Source organism: Acomys minous, assembly GCF_964271855.1.
Source record: "Acomys minous genome assembly, chromosome: 8".
Lineage (NCBI taxonomy): Eukaryota > Metazoa > Chordata > Mammalia > Rodentia > Muridae > Acomys > Acomys minous.
The window spans coordinates 27,132,596-27,158,633 of NC_140489.1; the positions used below are offsets into that span (position 1 = coordinate 27,132,596).

General features: G+C 41.2%; 1 protein-coding gene across 4 annotated transcripts in view; it reads left to right on the forward strand.

Annotated features, from left to right (window-relative positions):
* The window catches only part of CEP128 (centrosomal protein 128), a 361,366-nt gene that overhangs the window by 41,081 nt on the left and 294,247 nt on the right, over nt 1-26,038 (forward strand). For all 4 annotated transcript variants that reach the window (XR_014780873.1, XM_084791446.1, XM_084791448.1 and 1 more), the window contains exons 8-10: nt 5,071-5,162; nt 9,538-9,610; nt 17,247-17,363. Coding sequence is in view for 3 of the 4 variants with exons in the window: in XM_084791446.1 (XP_084647572.1) it covers nt 5,071-5,162; nt 9,538-9,610; nt 17,247-17,363 (282 nt within the window). In the remaining variant the exon portion in view is untranslated. The remainder of the gene's footprint in view (nt 1-5,070; nt 5,163-9,537; nt 9,611-17,246; nt 17,364-26,038) is intronic.

The following is a 26,038-nucleotide window of genomic DNA, read 5'->3' on the forward strand; positions in this document are numbered from 1 at the left end:
CAGTGATTCTTCCAGATTCCATAAGCTATCAAAAAAAAAAAAAAAAGCTAAGTGCCAGCTATGTGATATCTGTTTTGAGTTGTTTGTCAGTGTTGTCTCATAATATTTCCCTACTACCCAACATTACAGACTAGTACCATTGCTCTCAGTTATGCTTGAGATTGTACACAGAGAGGTAAAAACCTCTTTATTCATACTAGCCAAGAAATGGAGAACTAGTACTCCCCTGAAAGCTTCATCTCAACTGGTTAGCTTGTATAGTGCTAGCAAGCTCAATATATGGTACCAGGGGAGAAAAATAATCAGCAATCTTTGTCCTCTGTGAACCCCACAAGCTATAACAACTGACCTGGCAAAAGGACCCACTGGTGTAATAGTGGCACCAATGTCAAGGGAGTAATCAACCACTTTCCAGTTGGGTTTAAAGCCTATACCACAAGATGGAATTATGTCTTGTACCATACACTGAGCCCAAATCACATGATCGCCTAAGTCATAGGGAACAATCTAATGCTGTTATTCTCCTAAATGGACATAGAAATAACCTGTCACACTTTCCCTCAAGGTCATACTCTTAAATCCATTGATTAGAGCATACTTCTCTCATCAGAGAAGCCTTTTTTTTTTTTTTTGGTAGCAGATGGTTTTGAATACAGAGACGTACAGATGGTCAGTGAGCATTTAATGAGACTGGAATACTCAGCTCTAAATGGAGCATCTATATCATACCCTTTCCTGCCAAGGCTTAGGGACCATTACGGAAGCAGTAGTGGAAAGACTGCAAGAGCCTGAGGTAGTAGACATCTGCAGCAACAAAGTATTTGGCAGGCACGACTGTGCAGTTACCCACATGAGTTCACAACAGCTGTGACTGTGTTCTAAAGAGCTGGGAAAGATCAAGTCAGTCAAAATCCCAGCAAAGAAGGGGAGGCCCATAAAACTCCACCCCCTCTGAGGAGCCATTGGCAGGGTGAGATCTTTCTTCTTGCATGTAATCCCTGAGAGGCTACACATGCTCCAGGAGATAGCTCTACACCCATGCCCATATTGCACTATATAGACTCAGAGGGTTAAGAACAAGCACATGGAGTTGGGAGGGACAATTAGTGGGGACTTTGACCTGAATACATTATATACATATGTGGAAGTTTCATATGATAAAAATAATAAAAAAAAATTGAGTGTCTAAGTTACTTAGTAACAGGGTTACTATTGTGGTGATGAAACACCATGACCAAAGCAACTTGGGAAGGAAAGGGTTTATTTAGCTTAAATGTTCATATCACTGTTCATCATCGATGGAGGTCAGGATAGGAAGTCACTCAGGGCAGGAACCTGGAGGCAGGAGGTGATGCAGAGGCCATGGAGGGGTGCTGCTTGTTGCTCATTCCTCATGGCTTTCTCAGCCTGCTCTCTTATAGGACCCAGGACCATCAGCTCAGGATGACATCACCTATAATGGGCTGGGTCCTCCCTCATTAATCACTAATTTAAAAAATGCCTTGGAGCTAGACATTATGGAGCACTTTTTCAATTGAGGTTCCTTCTTTTCAGAAAACTCTAGCTTGTGTCAAGAAGACATAAAACTAGCCAGGGCATTGAGTTCGATTGGACATATTTTCTTTCATTTTCTGGGCAAGTGGTTCTCTCTTCAGAAAGTGCTGCTATGTTAGCTACTGTTTTGCTAATTTGGACAGACATGAGCAGATTTATCAGTTTGAAAACATTAAAGAACCTCCACAGCACCAAGAGCAGCACTTCCCTTGTGTTAATTCGGCCAACAATGAGCCTATGTTTGAATCCTCCACTTCTCTCCATGTGTCTTCTGTTTGTCTGTCTGTCTTTTGTGAGTTCCAGGTGGTCTGGGGTCTGTCCGTTATATGTAACTTATGTATGTATTTAGTGAACAGTACAGAAAAAAATGTGCAAGAGTGAGAGATACTTTACAAACCCCTGCCCCCCTGCCCCGCCCCCCCATGCCCTGCCTTTATGGCTGGCCTTAAACTCTCAGAGATCCACCTGCCTCTGTCTTCTGAGTGCTGGAATTACAGGCATGAGCCACCACTGCTGCTAGAAATTTTTAACAGAGTTTTGCAAGGGATTAAGTCACTGACTCAAATTGACCTCAGCTGATCTCAGAGAAGTCAGTACTGCTGTGAAATGCCATTATCAAACAGTGTGCTGTGTCCATCATTCCTGGCAGATATGTGTTGTGTAAGGTTGCTTCTGATCTCTTTTCTGTTTTCAACAAATGACTAGCATGTGTATATATGCACAGACAGGCAGACAGACAGACAGACAGACAGACATGCATTGCTCTCTGCCTCAGGGGTGTGGAAGAAAGCTTAAGATGAAAGCTATAGATTACGTGAGAAATCCAAGGTAAGTAAGGTTGATTTTTACATTGTTCTCTTAAAGGTAGGTTACACAAGCAGGCTGAGTGTACAGCAGTTGTGCTGTTGGTTTTCGTGAACTTGACACAAATCTAGACATATCTGGGAAGAGGGAATCTTAATTGAGCAATGCCTCCGTAAGATGGGCCTGTAGGCAAGTCTGGAAGAACCCCACTCATTGTAGGTGGTGCCATCCCTGGGCAGGTGCTCCTGGATGGTATATAAGGAATCAGGCCATGAGGGGCACGCCAGTGGGCAGTATTTTTATGGCCTCCGATTCAGCTGCAGTCATGACCTGATTCCCTTGGGACAATGGACTACAAGGTGAGATACACTTTACCTTTTGGTCGTGGCAATAGAAACCTTAATTAAAACAGAAAGGTGCCAGGTCTTAAGTGTCCTCCAGGTGTATTATTAACTCTGCTGTGAGGACCAGCTAAAGCTCCAATCTCTTTGAGTGTAAGAGTTATTTTCATAATTTTTTCTACTACTGATGTTTTCAGATTGTTAATAATTGATGGAAATACTTTATATTAAGAAATTTGCAAATATATTCCCTAAAGATTTTTTGTTTTGTTTTGTTTTGTTTTTCGAGACAGGGTTTCTCTGTGTTAGCCTTGGCTGTCCTGTACTCACTTTGTAGACCAGGCTGGTCTCGAACTCTCGGCAATCCACCTGCCTCTGCCTCCTGAATGCTGGGATTAAAGGTGTGTGCCACCACACCTGGCTCCCTAAGGAATTTTTAAGTATTATAATAGTTGCTATGAATATATTTCTTCCTCTTCTTAAAAGTTTTTCTTTTTTTCTTTTTTTTCTCTCTGGAGCTGAGTTTTTCATTCATTGCATTAGGTAGCTGGGTTAATTAGAAAAGTACTAGGAGCAGCTTCAACTTAGGCATCTGTGTTTTGATAGTTTCAAGATTGGTTGCTCAAAGGTTGTTTTGGGAAACTCATCTGTGGCTACTGCTTGCCCCAGCATAATATAAAACAGATCAAGTGCACTTGAAAACACCTTGTAGGAATTATCCCATGACCATATTATTTTTTGATAAGTATAACTTGCTAGTATAGATGTAGGATTAAACAGCACCGAGGACTGTTTTAACATTACTCATTCATTTTTCATTTCCTGTGCTTAGCTCTTCTGATTTTGGGACAGTGTTTATGATTGGCATCAGTAATGGGCAAAATCCTTTCCTTTTCATTGAGTTTATGCTTTCGTTTGGGGCAGCTAGACATTAATCAAATAGGTACATTAGTGCAGCTGTCATGCGAACTGAGATGCATGATACCATGGAAAGAAACACAGGACATGGGCAGGGGGTGTGGCAGACGTGGGACCTACTCCAGTCGTAGCCGGCTTTGAAGAAAGGCTGAGTGGAGATCTGGCGTTTGGTTTTCTTAACTGGATGTGTTTGTAATGCCCCAGTGAAAACTTACGTTTGTTTTTATCTTTTTCTCCCACATTAGGTTGTCATATGCTTTTTCCTCCATCAGCTAGCTGGCACCCATTAGTTCTTCAATGAGCATTTATTGAAATGTGTATTTACTTTTCCTGTAAATCTTTATAACTTAAAATTATTGTATTATAAATTGTAGCAAACATACACATATAAAACGTATGTATTTATGTCCAAAGCACAATAGACTGAATGCCATGTATTTACCACTTCGGTCAAGAAATGGACTGTTTTACACTCCTTAGCCTGCCTTAGCCTCCTTCCTTCAGGAGTTGGTAGTCCCTGTCCTGACTTTAAAAACAACAACAAAAATAAAAAAAAGTTTTATACATGTGGATGTTTTGTCTGCATATATGTACAACATATGTATATACACATGTATGTATAACACATGCATGCTTGATGTCCACAAAGGTCAAAAGAAGATGTGTGCTCCCCTAGAGTTGGAATTACAGAGGTTGTGAGTCAGTGTGTGGTGGTTTGAAACTGAGCCCATGTCCTTTAGAGGAGCAGCGTCTATCCTCTCTGGCCCTGTCCTGACTTGCATTCATTATTTTTTTTGCTTTAAAAAAATCTTGGCTGTGTTTGATTGCTTGTTGCCTGCCTGCAACTGTGGATAAACGGAATATTATTGTATATCATTATGTCTTGCCACCCAGACTTACTAATTGTGGTTGCTTTGATGACACTTGCACTGCTGTGTGATCATCTCAAGGAATACATGTGAAATATTCTGTCTGTTCTTGATGGATGGTGGGGTTGAATCTAGCATTCTTGTTAGGAACAATGTGGCTCCATGCTTTTTTATACATGGTTCCTCATGTGCGAGTAACAGTGTCTTGGCAAGTGATGTTGGCCAACTAGGCGTGTGGGCTGATGGGCTGATGATTCACTGTGACGCATCATGCTCATCTCCTATGCTTTGCTCTGCGCTCCAGTGGCAGGATTGACAGCGACCACAGAACCTGTAGTTCCAAAATAGTTGACATCTCCAGGCCGCACAAAATGAGTGAAATTGCTATTCTTGGGAGAAGAATATGATGGCCACTGTTAGACTAACTTTTGAAAGACTTGTCCTAATGACAAGTATTTATTGATTATTGATGATGGTGTAGAGTTTGCCTATTTTTACGGAAGAGAGTTCTTACTCTGATCCATTCTCTATGGAAGAACTAGCAGATCCCTAAGAGGCCGAATGTGCTTTGCTTTCTTTCGTAGCTTCATGCTTTTCATCAGTCCCTCCGAGACCTCAGCAGTGAACAAGTTCGGCTTGGAGATGATTTCAACAGGGAGCTTTCCAGAAGAAGCCGGTAAAATGGGGGCAGGATTTTCCTGAATTATCAAGAAAACGAACTCATTTCTGTAATTGACATGTTTACATAGATTAGGAAAATGATGCCATGCTTTTATGTGAGTATTTTGAAATTTATTTTTTGTCTGTGTTTATATGCACATGTCCTTGTGTGTTCCTGTGTGTGCAGATGAATGTCTATGTGTGTGTGTGCAAATGGAGGCTGTAGGTCAAACTTGGGTGTTTTTAGGAGCCATCAGCCTTGTTTTTTTTAAAGACTGTTCTCATATATTTGTATGTGTGTGTGCATGTGTTTCTGTCTGGAGGCCAGAAGAGGTGCCTGATCTCCTGGAGCTGGAGTTACAGGCTGTTGTGAGTGGCTTGCTTGGTCTTCTGCAGGTGCAACAAATGTTCTTAACCACTGAGTTGTCTCTTCATCCCTGTACAATATTTTTTTGAGATAGGATCCTCCACTGGGGCGTGATGCTCACTTCTTAGGCTAGGATACTGGGCTAGCAATCTCTAGGAGTTTTCCTGTCTTTCCCTGCCAAGTGCTAGTAACACAGGCACATTTTACCACACCCGGCTTTTTCAATGGGTGCTAGGGAGTGAACACTGGTCCTTGTGGCTGTGTGACCAGTATTTTAGCAACTGGCCTATGCCCTTAGTCTCTAATACTTATTAGTAGAACAGTTCAAAGCCTTTTGAATATATAGTTTGTCCTGACTGGTTGACTTGTGCTGCAGTGAGTTCCAACTCTAGCTGTCCAATATATCCAGCATAGTCTATACAGTTACCCAATATATCCAGCATAGTCTATACAGTTACCCAATATATCCAGCATAGTCTACACAGTTACCCAATATATCCAGCATAGTCTATACAGCTACCCAATATATCCAGCATAGTCTATACAGCTACCCAATATATCCAGCATAGTCTATACAGCTACCCAATATATCCAGCATAGTCTATACAGCTACCCAATATATCCAACATAGTCTATACAGCTACCCAATATATCCAGCATAGTCTATACAGCTACCCAATATATCCAGCATAGTCTATACAGCTACCCAATATATCCAGCATAGTCTATACAGCTACCCAATATATCCAACATAGTCTATACAGCTACCCAATATATCCAGCATAGTCTATACAGCTACCCAATATATCCAGCATAGTCTATACAGCTACCCAATATATCCAGCATAGTCTATACAGCTACCCAATATATCCAGCATAGTCTATACAGCTACCCAATATATCCAGCATAGTCTATACAGTTACCCAATATATCCAGCATAGTCTATACAGCTACCCAATATATCCAGCATAGTCTATACAGCTACCCAATATGTCCAGCATAGTCTATACAGTTACCCAATATATCCAGCATAGTCTATACAGTTACCCAATATATCCAGCATAGTCTATACAGTTACCCAATATATCCAGCATAGTCTATACAGTTACCCAATATATCCAGCATAGTCTATACAGTTACCCAATATGTCCAGCATAGTCTATACAATTACCCAATATATCCAGCATAGTCTATACAGTTACCCAATATATCCAGCATAGTCTATACAGCTACCCAATATATCCAGCATAGTCTATACAGTTACCCAATATATCCAGCATAGTCTATACAGCTACCCAATATATCCAGCATAGTCTATACAGCTACCCAATATATCCAGCATAGTCTATACAGTTACCCAATATGTCCAGCATAGTCTATACAATTACCCAATATATCCAGCATAGTCTATACAGTTACCCAATATATCCAGCATAGTCTATACAGTTACCCAATATATCCAGCATAGTCTATACAGTTACCTAATATATCCAGCATAGTCTATACAGTTACCCAATATATCCAGCATAGTCTACACAGTTACCCTGACTTTAGAAGAGGAAGGCAGGAAGGTTAGTAGTGAGAACGAAGCAAACTTCAGATCTCTGTAAACTCTTTTCCTTATTACAATGCAGATATTATGGTGAGATACATTATGAGATACATTAGCCAAGAACATGTCCTGCCGTATTTGAGGGAGAGAGAGGAGACGGACACACAGACAGATGTACAGACTGCTGAGTTTGTTTATTGACTTAGCAAATCAGAGAAAAAACAGAACATGAAACTTGTCTGTGCATGGAAACAAGCCACTTAGACTCTGTTACTGTCAATTACTTGCGATCTTTGAAAGCCTGTGGCTAAGGAGTCCTTGCCTTTGTACTTGCCAGTTTTGGGGAGTTCTCAAGAGCTGTCACAGAATATGAAAATTCCTCACATATTCATTTTTGTCGTCAACAGTAACAGTTGCTTTACTTTGAAGGTAATTTTATTTTTAAGGAGACCAAGGTTATGAAAACACAGGGAAGTGAGCTCTTAGAAAGGACTAAGGTGGATACCATATGGAGAGTTGATTTGAGGGATGAATTGGAAATCTGTTACATTAGTGTAGAGAACTGATAACGACATGACCAGACATGACAGGAGAGTGGGGCACAGAAGTCTGCTTCAGACTGTGTGTTTGGAGACCATAGAGTCAGGATGTGGTAATGGATTGTATGTGAAGGATGTATATCAAGGGTGAACCATGGATTTCTACGTGCAAAACTGAGTAAATAACAGTTCTTCTATGATGAATAAAGATGGTTGAGGAAGCTGAGGGGTAGAAATCAAGAGGCTTTTGTGGATATGTTAGGTTTTAATGCCTGTGGAAATGTAAAATAGTCAATCCTTAGATGAAAAGTAAAAGTCCATGTTAGATATATGAGCTTCAAGAGCGCTGGGAATGTAAGGTGCTCTGGCATTGGTTGATGTAAAGAGGAAAACTATGGTGAGAGCATCAAGGACAGAGCTGAGGACCAAAGAGGTCAGGTATGTGGGAGTCTTGTAGATGAAGAGAGTCAGATGGTGTGATTTGGGGAACCCAGGAGAGTGTGGAAATCTGAAAGGGGGAGGGAAAAAAGAACACATTTGCGTTTAGAGGTCCACAGCCCAGAACACTCAGTTCTTAAGGTACCAGTCTCTGAGAAATTTTCTAAATATAAGTTATATAAATACAGAAATGTTGTGACTAAGAAGAAGATACAAATTAGAAGGAGTGCTGGAGACTGTGAAATATAGCAGTTAAAAAGATGTCTTCTCAGACTAGCAGGTTATTAAAACAATGTTGGGCACACTGGGTTAGTATTACAAAGATAGTTGTTTTCCTATATGTCAGCAATAAGTAGTTATAAAGTTAAAAAATGAAGCAAAAGAAGAAATAGTAGAACTATCGTAATAATTCAGTGAAAATAAACCCAAAGTGGCAACCACACAGCAAGCCTTTGGATTCAGCCAAGTTAGAGTAAGAAAGTAGCCTTTGAGGAGAATGCTGCCAAGGGGAGGGAATAGGTTTTGTCTGTGTGTGTGTGTGTGTGTGTGTGTGTGTGTGTGTGTGTGTTTCATGCAGGTGGGTATCAATGGCATGATAGTGAGAATTAGGGGGAAATAAAAGCCCTAGAGTGATGATGCAGGTGTGAGGCTGACTGAAATGTGGGTGATAGAAGGTGAGCAGGTGGGCCCCAGTCTAAGCATGAAGGACACTTGCATGGCATGCGGCTTGTAGCATCACGCAGGCAGCCAGGAGATGAGCTCACACAGCAGTCAGTACGACTGGTATTGCAGAGGGGCTAGTGAACTAGAGACTTGAGAACAACAATTGAAAGTGTTTGATTGGAAATGATGAAGGTAACAAGCTAAAGGATTAAGAATGGAAAAGGTGATATGATCTGGTTAGGGCTACACCGAAAGGGAGCAGAACATCCTGGAGGAAGGCCTTTCTTTGCTAGTCTTTTTAGACTACATGATTGCTGACGTTACTAATTAGATGCACTGTTAAGGATCGAGTCTGTGTATCTTAGACAGGTTATGAGATGAACAGTTTTATTTTTCCTTTGTTTTTAAGAACACTTTTCTTGTTTCTTCCTATTCAAAGCCAAGGGCTGCTGGAGGAACCCAGTGTGATGGTGGTGCTCACAGTGGGGCCCCCAGGCCCACAGCTTCAGCCTTATGTATGAGTTTATGGAAGTACACATTCTTGAGCCCTATCCCTGACTTCCTGATTGAGAAATTTCATGGTTAGGGCCCCTTTGGCATGTTTTAACAGCAATTGAGGAGAATTCAGCTGAGAATTGTGGGATACCAGTGACCGTGAGAGGTGGGGCTTAGACTTGCCAAGGACATGCAAGGCCCTGGCTTTGGTTCCCAGCTCAAAACCATGACAACATCAACACTATACCTTTAAAAAAAGCTGATTAGCATGACAACATCAACACTATACCTTTAAAAAGAGCTGATTACCTTGAAACCTGTTTCTTTCTTTGCATAGGTCGGATGCTGAAACAAAGAGGGTTCTGGAAGAATTGACTGAAAAGCTTAATGAAGCCCAGAGACAAGATGTGGTGAGGAGTCTTCTCTGCTGAGGGTCTACTCCTAAGCTGAGTAGTGGGTCATGCTGCGTTCCGAGGATGCTGAGGCTGAGGCTCAGGGTGTGAAGGCAGCCTGGGTTGTGTAGCTACTTCTAAACTAGTCTGAATGCATAGCAAGACACTGCTGCCCTCTTCAGAAACCCATCCCAAGCTCCCAAACTAAGTTTATTTCCACTTGTAGATAAACGGGAGCGATGACAGCCAGGCAGGTCAGAATCTGATGCTACTTAGCAGAATAACCTTTTGGGTACAATCTGTTGTTTTGTCAAAAAAATATGTCCTTGTACCTCTTATGGGATGTACATGTATTTAATGAACTTGACTTTGCAATCTCATAGTAGTAGTAGATAACAGGTAGAAGTAATTTCTAAATTTTGAAATTGTAAAATTTTTAATGACTATTTGCAAGGTATATTAAAGTTATGACCGTGGCTCCTCCACAGCTTTGCTTAGGTATTGGTGAAGTACAGGGCCACACTCGCTGTTAGGTATGTTCAGACCATCTCTGTGACTCTAGTCACCATGGTCAGGGGACATCCTTGTTCACTATGACAGTCACTGTTGTGAGTGTCAGTAGACTTGGAAGCTCCGGAAGACACAGTGTGAGGCACACACTGGTGAGCTTGTGACGGTTGCCCCTGAGAGGATTAGCGGAAGGAAAGACCTTCCCTGAGTGCAGGTGATACTACACAGTAGGTGGGGGTCTGCACAGAGCAGAAAGGGAGAAAGGAGAAAGCCAGCCAAGTCCAGCACTCTCCTCCCTATTTTTTGATTCCATAATGGGAGAGGTTCTGCTGCGCCACCATCCTTGATGCTCTATGGAACCTTGTGACAGCGTGACACATCCTCTCTCCTTAAGCCAGTCTGTCAGGTCTCTGGCAACAGTGACAAACATAATGAATATACACTTTTAATATGGTAAGACTTTTAAATTTTCTAATGACTAAGTTTTATTGTTCATGCATTTATTTTTAATCAAATCTCTGAGTCTAGTGTAGCCTGAACTACATATTGAGACCCAGTTTCAAAACATTAGACAAAACAAATCATTTTCACCCTTGCTTCAGTTTTTTTGAGAAAAATATTAATAGAAAATTTTACTAAGGTGTTAACAACCTTGTCAACTCCAGCAACAGTTTTTTCACTTCCCACATTTTGTTTTTCCAAGATAAGAAAAGTTAATAGATTTTTTTTTCTGCTCCTGGAATATTTTATCCAAATTTAACTTCCTAGTTTAAGCAGGCTGTTATTTCTTGAGTTGTGTTTACAGTCCCTTGTAGACAGGTCGAGTTAATCTTGGAGTTTGAAAATTGTAGCTGCCTGTGTCAAGTGATGGACGTCTTCTGTAGTCAGAGAGATGACCCAGTGGCTGCTCTGTTAAATGTGCCCATTTCAACAAGAGAACCTGCTGTATCACCCACCTTTCCTTTCTGGTGCTAGTTCCTTTGTGAAGAGCCATGAGAAAATGAAGACTTAGTATCTGTCTTATGTTGCAGGAAACAGACTTTTACCACAGGAGTGGGTGTGCGACCTTGAGAGAGGACACTTAACGTTTCACATGAAGTCCTAGATGGTTTTCTAGGTGTATCAAATTCACTATTGGCCCCTACCCGGATCTAGCCAATGCACAGAACATTCTCCACAGTTGAGTGGAGAGTGGGGTCTGACTTTCACACGAACTCTGGTGCCTCATATTTGACCACATCCCCTGGAGGGGGAGACCTGGTGGCATTCAGAGGAAGGATAGCAGGTTACCGAGAAGAGACTTGATACCCTATGAGCATATACAGGGGGAGGAGGTCCCCCTCAGGAACAGTCATAGGGGAGGGGAATAAGGGGAAAATGGGAGGGAGGGAGGAATGGGAGGATACAAGGAATGGGATAACCATTGAGATGTAACAAGAATAAATTAATAAAAAATTAAAAAAAAATCCACCATTGGTTTAAGTTGTACCAATTTAAAATGCTTAAATCATCAAGGACTTCAATCATCAATAATTTCTGGGGCTGGTGAGATGCCTCAGTGGCTACAAGCACTTACCATGCAAGCCTGAGTCCGATCCCAGAACCCACCTTAGACAGAGAACCAGCTCTGGAAGGTTCTTCTGACCTCAACAGTATGCCAGGGTCATCTGCCCATGTACACACACACACACACACACACACACACACACACACACACACACACACACGCACACGAGAGAGAGAGAGAGAGAGAGAGAGAGAGAGAGAGAGAGAGAGAGGTATACACAAAGACATACACACATACAAGTAAATAGAAGTAAAGCTTATGGCTTCTAAGAATACCCATGTTTGACCTGCAGCCTCGATTTGCACAATACACTAGTACTAATAATAATACTAATACAAATACGAATACTAATACTAATAGAAACTTCTAAAAAGAGGTCTCTTTCTGGTTAGAACATAATGAATTTTTATTAACTGAACAATTATACAGCAAAAAATTCTAAGTCATGTCCGGTTGACACACTAGGTGTGAGCTGAGTGTAGACATAACATGGCCCTCTTCAACTTACTAAATGACCATCCAACTCTTTCTATAAATTCTGGAATGGAACATGTCATTGGAAAGGACTTCTGAAGCTTGGCCATGTTCCTTAAGGTTTTTAAAAATTATAGTTAAAATGGACATCCAGAAAGGTCCATGTCCCATCGTGTGTTTTGGTGAATTACCATAGCCAAACATGTCCTTTTTTTCCCACCTACATCTGGACATGGCACATTTGTAGTGTCCTGAGGAAGCTCCTTCTTGTCCCTCCCCAGCCCCAGCTCTTGAGTCCTTTCTAGGGTCACTGCTGTTTGCACTCTTCTTGGCATAGGTTAATGCTTCCTATTATGCACGCTTATCCAAGCAGGCATCCCGGCCGTGCTCCTGTTGCTGTTGGTTACGATGGTGGTGCTTCTGGGTATTGATTCAGGCTCTCGCGCCCCTCACTTTTCTCTTCAGTACTGCACAGATATGTTGATATATATATATGTATGTATGTATGTATGTATGTATGTATGTATGTATGTATGTGTATGTATGTATGTATATATATATATCCATGATAGACATTTGAGTTATTTCAGAGTCTGGGTTGTTATGGACAAATACAGCTGTCACAGCTATTGTTACTTTCTTGCACACGTCTGTACATTTCTGTTGATACACGCATAACATGTAGTGCATTTCTTAGGTGCTTTCAAGTTTGGTAGACACCAGTAAATAGATTTCTGAGCTGGTGGCACTACCTCACCCCCATGATGGTCTGGGAATTTGTGTGGCCATTCATGCTTGCCTGCCCTCGCCAGCTCCATCTTTTCACTAGGAAGCATGCTGCCTCACCATGGGTTGTTTTTGCATGTTCATGATTACTAATGCTCTCTGTATTGGATGCTCACTGGCTGTTGGAAACTTTCATGTATGAAATGGCAGATCGTATTTTTTGCTCCATTTTCTTGTTTCTGTTATTTTGTGGGTTCCTTACTGAACCCAAAGGTCACAGTTTTTGGTTATTTTGGTAGCCATCAGGCCCCAGTGGTCCTCTTGTCTTTTTCTCCCAGGGCCCCATCAAGATTTTTGGATAGGTTTTGGGGAATTAGAACGCAGGTCCTCATGCTTGCTTATTAAGTGTGTTTCCCCGTTGGCCCATCTCCCCAGCTTCTATAAACAGGTTTTACTGCACGCTCAGATATCTCCAGTAGTCTGCTGAGGTTCTCATGCCTGAGTGAACCCTGGTTGTGTCCTCTTACACCACCACTGCGGCGTTCCTTTTGAAGTCCTTGCATAGTTGTTGGTTTGAATTTGGAGTTTGTTCAGACTATCTCTGGTAGTGCACACTACTTTTCTTACATTGTATCTTTTTCCGTGTGATGAGATACCTAAAGTAAGCAGTTACCATTTCACCTGAATTACATCCACAGAGCAGCAGAATCACCAAATACTCTCCTCCATGTATTCTAGGGCTTTCCTGTACACTTGAAGTGTAAGGGTCCAGTAAGAAACAGCGGGGAGTTGAGGTCCATACAGTAAGCCCACACTCTCTCGTATTGTCATTGCCCCGGCCAGGGACTTACTTCAGGTCAGATAAAGCTCTAGTCACTAAAGTAGTTAACGAGCCAGGCAGTGTGCCCTGCCATTAAGGCGGAGCCTTTCTATTAATCCAAAAGGTCTGAGATGTCTGACTGTGTACTTTGTTGAATTACACACCTGCCAGTTCTTTTCAAGTTACATTACAGTTGTTTGTTTCTGCCCTGTCCTGTTAAGTACGCGTTTTTGGCAAGAAAGGCTGGGATCAGGGCTTCTCGAACCTCACATGGTATGCAGTCCCGATTAAAATCAGCAACCTTAATCAAAGCTTAAAACAACACTGTTGAATTTTAGCAGGTCTTCTGAAGGCCATGTGAGGTTTGTAAAAAGCTTAATTTAGATTTCGTGACTCACTTACTCCAGTCAAAGTCAACATTTACACGCTGGGACTGCTTGCCATGCTGGGCTGTATCTGTGAATTCGGGATGGCGTGCTGTCACAGAGGCAGTTCTGCTATGGGAGGGTCACATCTCCCAGAAGCTGCAGCTGTTCTCCCCTCTAGAGTTAAGTTTAAATAGAATTGTTGCCAGCGCGATGCAGGTTCCCTGTGGGGAACTTAAGTATTGAATACATACATGAGAGAAGATGAACGGCAGCCTTTCCGACTCCCACCAGCTTCACTTTCTGTGTGTGCGCATTGTTAATCACATTTATTGTACATTATTCTGAGGCCGCAATTGTTTATCATGTCTTTTCTCAGTAAATAAAATATATCTTGAAAGTTTATGCAACACATTTTTCTTTGAGAGACAAAAAGTGTTGGCTGTTGTCACACATGCCAAAATATGACTTGATAATTCTTTGTGAATCATAGTTGTTTTTTTTTTTTGTGGGGGGGGTTTGATTTAAACTGTGCATTGGAAAGCAGTAGTCATTTATGGATAGAATGATATTATGTTGACTGTTTTGTGTTAACACTTAGTTGTGATAATCCAAGTTGTAGTTTGTTGAGTTTTATTTGAGTACATATTTTGATTATTTATGTCAAAAATGTCAACTTACTTTAGTTTTCTGTAGTTGGTTCCTTATTAAATCTGAAAAATACAACCCTAGATCTAGCTGTTTCTGACAGCGGTGGACATTAATGAAATTCCAAGGATTTAGTTTATACTGCATGTAGTCTAACATGGGTGTTGCATAGATTACAACAATACGACAGATAACAAATAATTATTTAAATAGTGTTCTAGTTTCATTGTGCTGTAGGGACAAATATCATGACTAAAAGCAGTTTAGGGAGAGAAAGGATTTATTTGGCTTATACTTCCAGGTCATAGTTGATGATTGAGAGAAGTCAGAGCAGGAACTGGAATAGACTCTTAAGGCAGAAACCTTGGAGGAATGCTTTGTGTGTGTGTGTGTGTGTGTGTGTGTGTGTGTGTGTGTGTGTGTGTGTGTGTAGTGCAGTGCAGGACTGTCTCCATAGGGAATGGTACTGCTCACAGTGGGCTGGGCCACTTGCATCCGTTGACAACCAGTACAACCCCCCAAGCCAATCTGATCTAGGTAACCTCTCTCTCTGATGACACTAGGCCCTGTCACATTGGCAATAAAAATTCTTCCCTTTTATATTTTTGAGGCTCATGCTGTCCTCAAACTTTATAGCTCAGGGCTGTCCTTTAACTCATGACAACCTCTTTTTTTCCTAAGCACTGGAATTGTAGGCATGCACCACCAAACCTGGATGTATCTGTCTTTCTAAATGACAAGCTTACTGAGCTATAATTTATCATCAAATTAATTTATTCTAATGTGTAATTTAATGCTTTGTAGTAAATTTACTGAGCTGTGCAGCTGTTCCCACACTTCAGTTTAGAACATTCCTGTCCTCAGCAAGGTTCCTCATGTGTTCTTAAAAAGAGCTGTGTCTGTACCAAAGTGTGCATGTAAGGCAGTGCTTCTTAACCTCGATATACTGTGACCTTTTACCAAGGTGCCTCATGTGGTGGTGACCCCCAACCATAAAATTAGTCTTGTTGCTACTTCACAAGTGTACAGTTTTACTACTGTGTGAATCGTAATGTAGTTATCTGTGTTCTTTGATGGCCTTAGGCTGCCCCTGTAAAATGATCATTGTACCCACAAGGGGTTGTGGCCCACAGCTTGAGGACCACCGATGTAAGGGTTCAGAGGACAACACAGTGTCCGTCACTGTCTTTTACTCTGTTTGAGACACGGTCTCTTGTCTCTTGTGTAGTGCTATGTCTGTCAGGTGAGCTGGCCCAAGAGCTGCCTGGGCTTCTTCCGTCTCCACCTCATCTTGCTGGAGAGCTAGGATCACAAGTGCCTGCCACGCTGCTGCTTCATGTGGGGCCTGGGGATGTGAACTCAGGTGCTCATGGTGTGTTGCGAGCACCTCACCTACTGAGCAGACCATGCTTGACTTTCCAGGAAACAGAACTAGCAGCAAAGGTTTTAAATAATAGGGCACTATTTATTCTTTTAAGTGAATATGAAAGGTCTTCTGTTCCCTAGACATATATATATTGCTAGTGTAAATTATGTTATGGAGATGTATAATGACACATATAAAATCTGCTTGGAGTTTTGCAGCATTTTACTAAGGAACAGAGAGAAGCATTCTTTCATGTTTTGTTCTTGAGTCCTAATTAAACATTTTTCAGTTTGCCTTTAGTGTTTGATCTTTTCAACTTTTTATTTTTAGTAAATCACAGTTGAAAACCTTGGCAAGCTCATGTGAAACACATTGGATGATGTACTGCACACTCACAGCAGGGTCTTCCAGACTCTCGAGCTCATGAATAAAAAAGAGGAAAAGAATGAAAGTGATAGGACCTTTTAGCAGGAGTTAGGTAATAAAGACAATTGTTAGCAAACTGGTATTTCACTTGGCACCACCAGAGGGCGCGCTTTTCTAGTTAGTGTATTTGAATGCTGAGCAACTAATGTGTTGTAGTTTGAAAATTTTGAGTCCCGTTGGTGGGATCTAGGTATGGATATTTTGAAGACTGACAACTGCTTTGTTTTGTAACTTTCAATTAACTTTTTGAGTGGGACCTGAAAACTCAAAGATTAGGAATCTCCTTGACACATGGCAACAACTGGGTATCTGACAGCTGTCCAAGTGAGGATCCGGTAACAGTAGTGTAGGCCTCAAACCACACCCATGACTCGTAGCAATGAACATTTGAAAATAAACATTTGTGAACAAAAGGCTATACTGCATGATACACTACAGCTTCTGTGACAAGATTTTTGTTTGTTTGTTTTATTTTATGGGGGGGCGGGATTGTAAGGGCAGAGGGCAGATATGAGGGGATGCGGAGAGGAGAGGGATTTTGGTGCATGACGTGTAAATCAAGACATTCAATAAAAGTTAAAAAATAAAACAAAACGAAAAACTTTTTGGCCAGGTGTTCTAAATGGTGTCATTAGAAAGAGTTCTGTAAACAAGTCAAGGCTTTAGGCATGGTGCGTCTGGGATGTCATTTGTTCCCAGTTTCATCTCCTGCTGGCTAACCCTGATGCCACTTTTTCTCTGTTCGGATTGAGGTTTCAGATCGAGTGGAGCGGCGGCTTCAGGAAATAGAAAGAGAGATGCGCATAGAGAGAGAGCTGGTGGAAAGACGCCAAGACCAGTTGGGACTTGTGTCCCTGAAGCTTCAGGAGGTTTGTGAGAGCACTTTCTTGGGATTTGGATTGTTATTTAGTCATTGCTAAAATGATTATAATTCTGGTTGAAGATGTGGCCCAGGTGGCAGATTACCACACAACCTGGGTGTGGTGGTGCCACCTGCAATCTGAGCACTGGGGAGGTGGGGTCACGAGGATAAGAAGTAGTCACAAATCTATAGGTTGCAGATGACGTCATATGTAACCCATCCCATAAGAGAAGTATAGCATCTGGTTACAGCTCAAAGCGTAGAATGAGGTATGCTATAGGTCATATGCCCTTGGCAAGTTTTTTTTTTTTTTTAACTCTTCTTCATTCCAGTTTCTGCCATAAAATTACCTAATGGCCTCGCTAGAGGATAAATGAGTTAATACTGGTTTCTGGAATGAGCTCAACTGTTTGAACTAGAACTGTAATTACTTTGATATCAGGGAGCACCACACTGTGGCTTGTTTTGTAAATAAAGTTTTATTGGATCGCAACCATTCCTGCTCATTCAAATACCGCCCTTGGCTGCTTGTGTGACACCGTGGCATATTTGAGTAGTTTTGACAGAAAATGTCCTGCTCAATTGGCAGTCTGGACTTCATGCAAGTTTGCCCATCTATGAATGAGCAAATTTGTTTGCCCAATTGTTATTAAACCAGTGTAGAAGCTGCAGGTTACTTTTGAGATTTTCATTTATTTTTATATTGAATTTTTAGATTATGATGTTAAAAATTAGAAAAAAAGAACTTCTGTGTAATTGGGTCTCCTCAGTCCTCATGTTTTACCAGCGTGGCTTTTATCACCTTGTCTAATCGAGCCAGAGTATGTAATGTTTTATTCTGAAACGGTGTTGAGAAGGCGGCAGGTATAATGTTGCTTCTCTTGCTGTGATGGAACACCCTGACCATAAGCCACTTGGGGAGGACAGGGTTTATTTTGGTTGTACCTCCATGTCACACTCCATCACTGAGGGAGGGCAGGCAGGAGCTGATGGGGAGGCTGTGGAACAGTGTGGCTTATTGTTTTGCTCCTCATGGTTTGCCTAGCGTGCATTCTTAGAGCACCTATGACTGCAAGGCCAGGAGTGGCACCACCCCCAGTGAGCTGGGCCCCCTCACATCATCAATCAAGAAAATGCACTTCAGCCTTGCCTCCAGGCACATTGTAAGGAGACAGGTGTTCAATTGAGACTCCTTCTTCCCCAGTAACTCCTAACTTATGTTAAGCTGATGAAAACCATCCAGGACAAATGTAAATATATTTACATTACAGGGCCTTTATAAGTAGTTTATATTGTTTAGACTCAAGAAATGCTGCAAACGCAGTCTGAAGTAAAATGGGAAATGGCATGTTTCTAGAGACAGGGTTAGACACTCCAATGCAGTGACTGAAGGTGTATCTTTCTCCGGCGGCAGGGAGAATTCATGCCTGGCTCCTAAGCCACCAGTCACAGGTATAGCCAAAGCAATAGGGTAAAAACCACACAGAACATGGGGCTGGAGAGATGGCTCAGTGGTTAAGAGCACTGGCTGGTCTTCCAGAGGACCTGAGGTCAATCCCCAGCACCCACATGGTGGCTCACAAACATCTGTAATAGATTCCGATGCCCTTTTTTGGTGTGCATGAAGACAGTGCACTCATATACATAAAATAACTAAATCTTAAACACACACACACACACACACACACAAACACAACAAAATGAACTAGTTCACCATGTGTACATTTCAGGCTCTGCCATCCAAATCATCTGTACTCATAGGTAAAGTTACAAACTTTAGTAAGGCCATTCCCTGTCAGAAAGGATCATTGCCATAGTGAGAGGCGGCCATTTGCTCCTGTGTTTTATGTATGATGCTGTGTGGAAGATTACTGGCAAGCCACTGAAGCCAGCACCGAGCAGAGTGTGTCAGTGCGTGTTCAGGTACTTTCTGATCCCGGAAGTTGCTAGTTTCCTGCTATAATATTGAAAACCGAGTTTTCTTTGGTCGTAGCTCGTTTAGGATTGTCTATCTTGAGTCGGATGTGCCCTTCCCAGCAGATGGCGCTTCTCCCAGTTCTCCCAGTTCTCCCAGTTCTGGGCTTAATAACATCTCTTTTTGTTTGTTTGTTTAGTTTTTTGTTTTTTTTCCGAGAAAGGTTTTCTCTGTGTAGCCTTGGTTGTCCTGGACTCACTTTGTAGACCTGGCTGGCCTCAGACTCACTGAGATCTTCCTGCCTCTGCCTACTGAGTGCTGGGATTAAAGGTGTGCGCCACCTCGCCTGGCCCTAATAACAACGCTTGTTCCTCGTGCCCACGCTCCATTCTTAGTGTAAGTATTTTTTATATAACTTACCCCGTGTGCTCTCTTCTGCAGTCACAGCGCAGTGATCACAGTGAGGTACTTAGCACAGTACAGTACTCTGACTGCACTGTAGGTTTCACGCAGCTTTTGCTAGTCATGTTTTTCTCTGGCCCAGAGTGAAACCCAGGCCACATAGTGTTGATTTCTGCCACTGTCTTTTATTTCATCAGTGGTGACTTTGTAGTATTCTACTAGGATGTTATAAGATGGCTTTGAGTTACTGGTTTTTGGGTTCTTGGCAGGGAACTCAGAAAACTAGTCTTGTGTCCTTTTCAGAGTGCCACATCAGGGGTCATGTGCTAATGACAAGTGAGCACTAGACTGTGGGGTTGTCTGCCAGGCTGCTCCACTGCAGCACTGCTATCATCCCTTTTTAACTGTTTGTTTTGTGAGGAGACTAAAGGAGATCCTGTTTTTCAAATCATATTTTAACCTACCAATTTGGTTGTATGTTGTTGACTTTTCTGTGAAACGTTTACTACTGAAAGTGGTGCCAAATAGTGATCAAAAGCAACCACTGATTCCTTTTATGTGCATGTGGCACGGGTTTCCCTTGCCTCTGTCCGTCTACCTTTCTGCCTCCTGGCCTCTCATCTGTCTATCTTAGTCAAGACTCTCATTTTATTACTTTGAATATATTTCCTCCCCGTCATTGAGAGTCATTTGTGGAAATTCCTTTTCAGTAATTAATGTGTCTATGAAATATAAAAATGAGAAAAATAAGAAAGCAAAAATCAAAATGAATTACATTTTTTTATCAGTTTTAAGATTTTTTTTCTAAATTTTTCAAAAATATATGTGGTTTCAGATTGCTGACCATTATTAATTAGCACCACTCACCCCCAAATATTAGTTTATTCTGTCAATTCAAATCAAGGGAAAAAAAAAAAGAAAGATTCTGTCCTGAAAGTGTAGTGGAAGCTGAAAGAAAACATTCGCCTTTCTTAAAAAATAAATTCCATTTTTTCCCCCATTTCACAAAAGGGGGCATGCTCCTGTTACTTGGTAATTACTTAGAGGATACTTAGTTTGAATAATTAGATAGAGCATGTGGGTAGCCTTTTTCTTTATTCTTGATTTTTATACATTTATCCTGAAAGCAAATTGCATCTGGTGAGCATAAGAATAGTACTGAAGTGACAATTGTTCTTTTTTGCAATGGAAAATTAGAGAAAATTTCCACACTTATTTTCCTCTCTCTACAGAATGCACAAAATTACAAAGAAAAGGGAGAGGAAGATTGCTTCCCACCCCAGTTCTCAAGGAGCCAGAGCCTGAGTGTGTGCGCCGCAATTGTCAGTTGCCTCAAAGCTGGCTCTGAGCCGCGATGCGGTTTGCATCTCTGACAGTACAATAGGGAGAAGATCACTGTTGATAAGAAACCTTTAACTTCATATTTTGTCACTTTAATGTAAGCAGTGACCTATATGTTTTAAAACAGTGATTGTGGCTTATAAACAGAGTAGTGGAATCTGGAAAATATTAATTTGGACTTTTTCTTGTACCCAAGTTAAATGTCTTAGAGTGTTCTGGAAAGGTTGCGTTTAAGGAGAAGGCTTTGCTTTTTTTTTTTTCATATTAAAAAATGCTTATGGTAATAGTCACTGGTGTGTTTGTGCCTGGCTTTGGTGGGAGGTGAAGCTATGGTTGGGTAGGAGGGCCTGAGTTTTCAGTCATTATATTATTTTAAATTTTTAAAATGTGTATTGCAAAGAGTGAAAAGTTATGACTTTTAAAATTTGTTGAGACATTAGGAAGATTCACTAAAAAATATTCTAGGAGTTGGTGGTTAGAAGTCATTTTCAGCCAGAGCTTAGGGGCAGGCCTAACACACCTGATGGTTTTGTGGGGCGGATGAAGTCCAGGGATTTTTGTCTCTTTCCATGTTGTGAAAAGTGGTGTTCACTGAAATCCGTGGAAACAAAGTCCATCTCCTTTTCTTCTTTAAGAGTTAGTTCCTACAGAATTATTTGCCTTCTTTCCTTTGCCTCAAGCTCGGGGATTCTGAGCTTGAGGGCCAGCCACTCCTACTGTGGCTGCACAGGAGTGGCAGGCTTTCTCAGGCTTTGGATGCCATGCGGGTATCTCAGGAGAAGTCTGAGATGGCTTGAACGTTATAGTTTGTGAGGTCATCTCTTCATATTTCCTTTTAAGTTTGAAGATTGCATTAGTCACTTCTGTTGCTGTGATTAAAACACCATGACACAAAGTGACTAATGGAAGAAAGAGTTTATTTGAGCGAATGGTTTCAGAGGGCGAGTCTGTGACAGCAGGGAGGCATGGCAGCAGCTGCCTGGAGCAAGAAGCTGAGAGCTAACATCTGCAGCAAACAGGAAGCCTAGCGAGCCAACTGGAAGAGAGGCAAGGCTTTGAGAACACCAATTCATCTTGGAGATAAAGGATACCTGGCTGTAAAGTGTTGAACCATTTCTGTATTGTCACACTTTTCTTGCTAGTGAGTTTGAGCAGGTTTTTGCATATTTGTTGCCCGTGCATTTATAATTTTGTAGATCTCTTGTTTGTTACTTTTATACATGTAAAATGATTGGGTTATCTGAGTTTTCTGAAAGTGTTGTTTTAAAGTAGTGAAAGAGCATATAACTATTAGTAGCCTAAGCATACTGTTTGAGGACTTGGTTTTTCTACTCTAATTTGAACACCATGTCTATTATATATCTGTTTTCTATTTTATCTGCTCCATATTTGTCTCATGATTGGTGTTTGCCTATTGCCATTCTGGTATCCTTCTGTCTCAATCATTATAGCTTTCATCATGATATGGTTAATGATAATAAAATCCTTCATTATGTTCCATGAAAACTCTTGCTGGTATTTTGATCATAATTGCATTAAATATGTAGATGACTTTGTTTTTTGTTTTTTTTAAAAAACATAATGTGTATTTTGCATGTTTAGGACAACCCAACACAATGGAACAATGGACTATATATGCAAATATAGACTTCGTAGGCACCATCATCAGAATGAGCCACTAGGCTATATCTAACTTGATTCAGGCCACATTCAGATATAAGCTCTTCTTTACAAATATTTAAATTAAATACAACCTCAATGTTTTGTTACACACACACACACACACGCACACACACACGCGGACACACACGCACACACACGCGGACACACACACACACACACACACACACACACACACACACACACACACACCTCAGAGCAGTGTGTTGTTTTAAATAGTTACATTTACATTGAGGCTCGGGGAACCAGTCAAGTCTTTATGACTCCTTCAAGAAAATCCTTTTCTATCATCTCTTCAATTTTTTGTATGGCTTTACTGGAAAATGCTTTGTGATTATTTAGTTTCATGTCCTTGCTTGGGAAGGAGTTTGAGTAGAGGATAGGGCTCCCTGAGTGTCCTCCGCACTGGCTTGTGACTTTGCCATTGAAGACTTGGCTGAGGACATTGAAGAAGGGCATAAGCTGCGCCATGCTGCACATGGTGCACAGGGTTAGCAGTAAGTGCCCTGGTTCCCAGCCCAGTGTCCTCCTGGGCTGGGTAGATGAATTTGAATGGAAGATCTTTTGTAATGTTTTCAATAATAACACTTTGAGGGTTCCTATGTGCCTTAGGATTTCTCAGTGGGGATGAGTTGCTTCCTTTCATTGCATCTGACTGGTTGCCAATAGTAGATAGAAGAGTAGCTAGTTTGTAGGTGATTTTTCTGTTCAGCAGTCTTAGAGGCGTGATGGACTGGTTTTATAACTACCCTTTTACCCCTCCCAGCTCCCAGATCACTCTCACTCCATGGGTGGAACCTGAGGGGCAATGTGGACTTCTGTCACAGCCAGTGTAGATTGTGGCCTCATTCTTCTGTTGATGTGGTTCTGGAGTGTCTCCTTGTGTGGTATCTGCTCCGAGGTTTGAAACAGCCACTGATCACATGAATGTTTCTTTCTGTTCTTCACTTGACAGGAGAACTTTCTGTGTCATTTGGCTTTTATTTTGATTGGTTATGAAATCATGATTAGATATGAAAAATGTCAGACCTCTTAGCTACCTTATTTCTTCTTAGACATTTGCATGTGATTGATGTTTTAGTATTGTTGGTAACCAGCAGCTGGTGGGCTTGACTTAAAGAGCTGAGATTAACTTTGTTTTTGGTTGTGAGCCTAGCTTTTAACGGCGGAGCCATCTCTCCAGCCCTGAGATTAGCTTTGTTAATGTTTTTATGCATTACTGAACTAATTTGCTAGTGTTTTCTCTAGCATTTTAATATTAACATTTATTATTGCAATCATTTTATAGCATTTTCTTTGTGCTGCATTCCCTGGCTTTAAGATGCAAAATTACATCCATACTTATCACCCTGCACAGAACTCAATATAAGGCCAGATACACTGAATGTCATAGAAGAGACTGTGAGGTGTAGTCTTGAACTCATTGGTACTGGACAAGACTTTCTGAACAGAACATGGACAGCACAGGCACTAAAACCAACAGATAATAAATGGGACCCCAAGAAACTGAAAAGCTTCAGTGTGGTAGAAGACACCATCATTTGGACAAAGTGGTAGGTTACAGAATGGGAAAAGATTTTTACCGGCTACACATCATACAAAGGGCAATTATTTAAATATATAAATAATTTAAAAAATGAACATCTAAAACCCCCAAACAACCCAATTGAAAAATGGGATATAGATCTAAGCAGAATTTTCAAAAGAGGAAACACAAGTGGTTGAGAAGCACTTAAAGATTAAAGGAATGTTCATTGTCCTTAATCATCAGGTAATTGCAAACCAAAATTACTTTGAGATTTCATCTTACATCAGTCAGAATGGCCAAAGTCAATTGAGAGAGAAAAAAAAAAAGACATCTCATGCTGGCAAGGATGTAATTGGCGTAAGAGGAATACTTGTCCATTGCTGATAGGAGTGGAAACTTGTACAACCACTATGGGAATCAGTGGCGATTCCTCAGGAAGCTGGGAATAGATTTACTTCAAGATCCAGCTATACTACTCTTGGGTGTATGCTGAAAGGATGTTTTATCCTACTACAGAGACACTTGCTCACCCTTGTTTGTGGGTGTTCTAGAATGTGCAGCCACTAACAAAATGAAATCATAAAATTTGCAGGTAAATGGATGGACCAAAAAACAAAAACAAAAACAAAAAAAACTTGAGTGAGGTAATACATACCTACAAAGACAAATATGATATGTGTTTGCCTTTATATGGATGTGAGAGGTAAAGTATTTAATAACAGTTTACAATGTTTATAACCACAGAAGTTAGGCGTAGCATGTGTGACTAGAGAGAGGTGTGGATTTCCCTAGAAAGAGAAAATAGAATAAATAGTTATGAATGGATAAGGGTGGCTAATAGTGCAGGTGATGGAGCTGGAATGGAAGATCAACAGGGGGGTTGGAAGAGGGGGTGGAACAGCTAAAACTAAAGGCCACTTGAGGAATGCATGGAAAATTAACACAGTAGAACCTTCTTAAAATATACACATGAAGGAAACAGATCCAAATGGAGTCATCAAATATCAGGAAGAGATGGAGCCCCAACTAGGCATCTCTTAATCTCCAAATAAAACATCCATAGCTGGAAATGGATTACATCTAATTGAGTTGTTAGCCAAAGGGACCACATGGAAACCCTTAAATAACCTAGGCTATTGTTCTCCACAAACTGATGGTAAGGCTCTGAACACCAAGAAGTTGAGCTGGTACTTACCTTGAGCTTTCAACCCTCCTAACTAGTATTCACAGTAATCGGAGATACAGTGAACTATGAAAAGAGAAAGGTGAACACCACCAACCCAGCTACAAAACCTTTCATCTACAATGGTGACTTGCCTACAAGATAATGCTGCTGATGCAATAATGGCACAAAGGTTATGGGGGTAACCAACTAATATCCGATTGTATTTAGGCTCACTCCATGAGAGGGAACCCATGCCTAACACTGTTCTGGTGGTTAAGAACCTGAGACTAGAGGGGCCAGGGACTAGGGCAAAACCAAATACTACTGCTCTGCTAAAGGAACGTAATAACAAATTGACTCCTAATGGGATTCTCGTATACGCATCTTACTCAGCCATCATCAGAGAAGCTTCCTTCTGCAGTAGATGGCAACAGATACAGAGACCCACAGCTGGACAATGTGCGGAGGGTAGAGACCTTGGAACACTCAGTCCTGCATGGGATGTCTTCATCAGATCCCTCCCCTCAGGGCTCAGAGAATTCTGTGGAAGAGGAGGTGGGAAAATTAAAAAAGCCACAGGGAACGGAAGATACCAAGGAAACAAGGCCTTCTTTATATAACAGGATTGATGTCCATATGAACTCACAGAGA